At 37.8% G+C, this 5,928-nt stretch overlaps 1 protein-coding gene across 1 annotated transcript in view; it reads right to left on the bottom strand.

The window, feature by feature from the left end:
- Positions 1–5,489, bottom strand: part of LRRC8B (leucine rich repeat containing 8 family, member B) — a 5,640-nt gene extending 151 nt beyond the window's left edge. The window contains exons 1-4 of the mRNA XM_009705228.1: positions 5,456–5,489; positions 4,014–4,113; positions 1,172–3,333; positions 5–156 (exon numbers count right to left, since the gene is read on the bottom strand). Coding sequence (XP_009703530.1) covers positions 5–156; positions 1,172–3,307 — 2,288 coding nt within the window. The 5' untranslated portion in view covers positions 3,308–3,333; positions 4,014–4,113; positions 5,456–5,489. The remainder of the gene's footprint in view (positions 1–4; positions 157–1,171; positions 3,334–4,013; positions 4,114–5,455) is intronic.
- Between the last annotated feature and the right edge of the window lie 439 nt (positions 5,490–5,928).

Below are 5,928 nucleotides of genomic sequence, written 5' to 3' on the forward strand. Positions count from 1 at the left end.
AGCAGGAAGTGATTCAAGATAGTTTCCAATGAGCTCTAATTGAACAAGATTCAGTAGCTGACCCACACAAGGGGACAAATTCATCAGACTGTTATTTCCCAGAAGAAGAAATTGCAGCTTTTTGCACTGAAATAATCCATCAGGCAGCATTTCAATCTAGAAAAAGAAAGAAATGAACAAAACCAATGTACATTAGAAGTTGTTAGCCTACATGCAGCTGCATGTTTTGACATTTTGCGGTTTTATTTTAGGGTAAAACCCTCTTAGTTGTGGAAGGATAAGGAAAGAGAAGATTGTAATGCTTCTATCACTATGCAATAAAGCACTTGAGAACAGCAACGGTTTTATATACTTGTTTTGTTATGAACATGCTTAGCTAATGGCAGAAGTCAGGACATAAGCATGGTGGGGGGACCATATACAGGCATGCATGCACCGAAGTGCGTACAAACGTGTGCAGGTGGCAGAGGAGATAAATAGGCTGCTATCTCCTAAGAATCACTTAATGAAGAACACACACAGATTGTGGAGAAACACATTAGCAGCTCCTGTGTTGTGAAACCTGTACAAGCAGTTATCTGTGCAGTACAGTAGTAAATTAGTCCTGGTCCACAGTACTGACATATAACATCCAAAACCAACCTCACCAGTGAAAACAATTATAAACCTCAAAAAGAAGTCACAAGCCTGGACTCCACACTAACAAGCCAGACAGTTTAGCACTGCTGATGAGGTTACCAGCTATAATAACTTCCCTCTTCCCAATCAGACAGCTGAGCTGCTCATCAACTAGCTGTTGATTTACTACAGCTTTCAGTTTGACATTTTAAGGTAAAAATTTAACACTGTTCACTTTCATTAAAATACTACATAGCATAGAGAGCTGCAGGGAAAGCAAAAATACATTTCTGCAGCCATCCTAATCTATACTATCTCTGGATCAGAGCCCTTAAGCTGCTATAGACCAGGACAGTACTTAATATTACACAAGCATTGATGACACCAAAGTTTTAGTAATTAAACAAGCACCACCCCTTTTTTCAGCTTTACTGGGTTTACTTTAATCATGAACACCACAAAAGCATTTTGAACCAGAAGCTGTTCCAGAAGAAGTGGCAGGTTAAGCCAATATTTGATCATTTTTTAAGTAGTAATTCAAAGTTCTACTTACATGGTTTTTTGTCAAAGCCAAGTACTGCAGATTGGTCAGATAACCAATTTCTTCAGGGATGGAGGTTAGCTTATTATAGCTAAGATCCAAGTAGTGTAATTTTCTACAAAGAAATAGCTGCAATGGAACATTTTTAATATTATTATAATTTAGATACAATTGTTCCAGGTTTGATAGGGCACCAATCTGCGCTGGGACATATGAAATACTGTTGTGCCACAATTTTAAGCACGAAAGATTCTTAAGATGTTGAAAACTAATTATTTCTTCCACTGTTCTGAGATTATTTTCTTTTAAGTCAATTTCATGCAGATTGTTTAGGGTAAAAATGGAATGGGGAATGCGCTCCAAATCACAGCAGATTAATTCCAAGGTTCTCAGGTTTACCAGCTTCTTCAAGTTGTTTAGCACTATCAGTTTGTTTCCCTCATTGTTGATAGACAAGTGTTGTAAAGAAGGCAGAAGATCTGTAACCACTTGTGGTATACGGGAAAGGTTGTTTTTTAAGTGAATTGATCTCAGATTTTTTAGCCCCTGAAAGCTTTCGTTGTATATGGAGTTGTGATGATCTAGCATAAAATATCCCGTTAAGCACAATTCTTGGAGGTTTTTTAGATGAAAGACCCAAAATGGAATTCTTCCCATCTCACTAGATTTCAGGCGCAATGTCTTCAGATTTTCTTCTAAAAAGCTGACTGCTGGATAATCCATAGTTAGTGATGAATGATAAACATTGAGTTCTTTGAGATTGACTAGCTGAGTCACAGCTGAAGGAAGTTTGGCTTCAGGAATAAGTTCCAGGCTTAAGACTTCTATTTCTGTCAGTTCAAAGACACTGTCTGGAAGACCATTTAACATGAAAAGGTGAAGTTCAATCTTGTCTTGGGAATTTCTTATTAGTTTATTTTTCAGTTTTTCCACTGACCATTCATTGTTAAGATTTATCTGTTTCAGTTTGTTTTCACTCAAATCAGACAGGAATATTGAGAATCGCTGGGAATAAAGAGGGTCATACTGATCTGCCAAGTGGAGAATAAATGCAAAGTCATTCTTTACATCAGGTATGTCACTGTAATTACTTTTCTCTCTCAACTTCTCAAAAGAATATTGCTTAAGTGAACTTCTTAACATCCACCACAAACTGTAAGTACAAGTTAAGCCATAGAAGATCACTAAAACAACATAAAATGAAGCCAAAACTTTAAAAATTTCTGCTAGCGAGTAAACACACTGGTACCTTTTGTAGCCTGTAAAGGCTTGAACATTAACTACACAATCAATTTCAAGTGTAATAAATGATAAATAGTAGGGGACATAAATTATTATTATTACAAATACAATTACTTTCACTATAATCTGTTTCATATACACTGTATATATGACATCCTTCTCTTCAACGTGTACTCTGAATTTCTTCACTTTTTCAAATATAGCTTTAGCTTGTTCCCCTTCTTTTTTGTCAAGAACACTTGAGGAATTTTCTCTTCCAGTTGTTTCCAAGCCAGGCTGCGAATATGGCAGGGACTGTCTGCTGGCCCCTATATCTACTGAACTCCCAGGTGATGAAATCACTGCTTTCGATTTGACTATCGGCAACTTCCTCACAGACTGCTCGGCAACTGTTTCTGAGAGGGCACGCGTTGTCCATGGAGAGTCAAAACACTTCTGAAGAATGGCTACAAAGTGCTCAAGCCTGGAACTTGTACTAGGATAGTAAAGCCAGAAATTACTGCAAGCTGCAAAAATAAAGGTATGCAGAAGCACTAGGTACGGAAAAAATTTGGCAAACCAGTGAAGCTGTCTCTCATAGCATACTGCATCAATATAGGAATACTGCTGCCGATGGAGATCATTCTGGATTTTAAGTGGGATGATTATCTGTGCTGTAGAGCTAGCCGACATGTTAAGGTTGGCTTTAACTAAATCCCAAGGCACGGCACAATGATTGTCAAATTCTAGCTTGCAAGGAAGACAACACAATACTCTGGTTTGAGTAAGCTGGAGAGCCCCAGCGAGCACAGCAACTAGCAGCATTATCATGGTGAGGTAATACCAGAAGACATCCCACCATGGTTTTAGTATGTGGTAGGATGACTGGGCATCTGCTAAGTATTTGAGTTCTGTTAGCGTGATCATGACTTTCACCTGTGAGAGAACAGCAGCTGGTAGAGGAAAAAAGAAAAGACATCCTTAGAGAATTGTTAAAAAGAATTTATCTCACCATTAAACACTTGAAGCTTATTACTGTTTTCACAGTTTTAAATGTGTAGCATTTGGCCTAGCATCCAAAGCATAGCAAGAGGAATCAAGAACTCCTGGAACCTAACTCTAGCCATCATCTTATTTATTTTAAGGAAAGTTACTTGGAATGTAAAAATTTAAATGAACAGTGAAACTAGCATCAGAGATTAGAAGAAAGTATATTTTGACCAAACCAAATGCTTCTACTATTCAAGCAGAAGCAACAAACAGGTCTAAGTTAAAGAAATGTCTGATATATTACTAGCAGTCCTTCACCACTGTCCTAAATTTACATAGCAGAAGTGATTTCTCATTTATGAAGAATTCCAAAATCAGAGCAATATGTTAACATGACAGCTCCTGTAATTTAGAGTTTTCTACTAGATTAAATCATTCTACCCAAAGAATACACAAAAATTCTCAAAAAAGCAGTTTTGCATTACATATTCTTATATATAATTTCCCATCTTCTGCCATCAAGAGAATTAAGCATACCAACAGAATGAAAATGAAGCTAACACAACTTGTTATTGTTCAATATTGTCATATATATATAAATGGCACACTTAACCCCAGCAGCATAGGTTTGATTCATACTTACTTTACTAATTAAAGAGAATAAAATACACAGCACTGCTCAGTCAGGAGGTCTACACCTTTTAAAATTCCTAGGACATGCCATCTTTACATTTGTCTTCATTCTGGATAGAGAAAACATTGAATATACTGTATTTTTAATGGCTTCACCTAAATAAAGAGCAAACATTTCAGCTTTTATTAGAACTGCTGCCTTATTGCAGACATCAGGATCCATTAAGCTCTGCATTGCTACAGCTACATGAAATGGCACAGAACATATTCAGACACGATCACATAGAATGTGAAGTCAAAATTTTGCAGTCACATCAACACAAACAGGAAATCACCTACAGCTAGCCATATTTCAACCACAAAGTAATTATTTTTTTTTGCCAAGTAACTATATGAAAATAAAATACGCAACATGCAAGACTTCAGGAAGTAGAATTCAGTCATAATTTTGATATACCAACATTTGGCAGAAAGATACATTTCTCAAAAAGAGGCCCATATTTTACATACTGAAACAAATTAATAAACTATCCAGTGTCAATGGCAACACCATAGACACTACCAGCTTTGGAGAAAACTTACTATGAAGTTTGTTAAACAGTACAGATACAAAGCAATGGGTATGTTCTGTATTTTTCCTAATCATAGAATCATTTAGGTTGGAAAGGACCTTTGAGATCATAGAATCCAACTGTTAACCACTAAAACCACGTCCCTAAGCACCACATCTACACGTCTTTTAAATACCTCCGGGGATGGTGACTCCACCACTTCCCTGGGCAGCCTGTTCCAATGCACGCAACCCTTTTGGTGAAGAAATTTTTCCTAATATCCAATCTAAACCTGTCCCGGTGCAACTTGAGGCCATTTTCTCTTGTTCTATCACTGGTTACTTAGGAGAAGAGACCAACCCCCACCTCACTACAACCTCCTTTCAGGTGGTTGTAGAGCGTGATCAGGTCTCCCCTCAGCCTCCTCTTCTCCAGGCTAAACAACCCCAGCTCCCTCAGCTGTTTCTTATAAGACTTGGGCTCTAGAGCCTTCACCAGTTTCATTGCACTTCTCTGGACACACTCCGGCACCTCAATGTCTTGTAGTGAGGGCCCCAAAACTGAACACAGTATTCAAGGTGCAGCCTCACTAGTGCCAAGTACAGGGGGACAATCACTTCCCCAGTCCTGCTGGCGACGCTATTTCTGATACAAGCCAGGATGCTACTGGCCGCCTTGGCCACCTGAGCACACTGCCAGCTCATATTCATAATATTTTGGTACTGGACATTTCAATTCCAAACAGAGCTGACAAGCTATTATAAAAAGACAAACAACAGCTGAACTAAGGCAGAACCTCATTCTTACTTCACATTCGTATGTGAAGGGAGAAGAATGGCTGAAAATAAGTTAACCCTACTTCCATTGACAAGGCTACTTTTAATAGAATGTAGAAACTTACCAGGCCCACTCAAGGGAAAGCTGCTGAAGGAGGACAGGATGGTTACAATACACTCCTGGAAAGAAAATAAATTGTCAGACCGTGAAATATTTGAACTCCATTAACTGTATTAGAACAACAGCTCATTACTCCTTCCACAGCAGTGTTTTAAAGATCCAACATTTGTAGATCTAATTAGATCTTTTGCTCATTAAGATCTAGTCAGAATAATTTAAGATGCCACTGTCATCAAATTATTTACTTGGTCACCATTCCTAAAGCACAGCTAAAGTAACAGCCCTTGTCATTGTCCCCTTTCTAAGCACTAAAGGTCATTTAAGGTCAACAGTTTTTGCATTTACATAAAGTTACTAGTCCTGCAGCTGAGATGCTCTAACCACAGCTAAGAAATAGCAATTTCTTCAATCACTCTAGCTTAACGTGCAAAAAACACATCTGTAAATACCTTTAAAATTAATTATTTTGGTATAATT

The sequence above is a fragment of the Cariama cristata genome, unplaced genomic scaffold (genome assembly GCF_000690535.1).
Source record: "Cariama cristata isolate BGI_N322 unplaced genomic scaffold, ASM69053v1 scaffold18458, whole genome shotgun sequence".
NCBI lineage: Eukaryota > Metazoa > Chordata > Aves > Cariamiformes > Cariamidae > Cariama > Cariama cristata.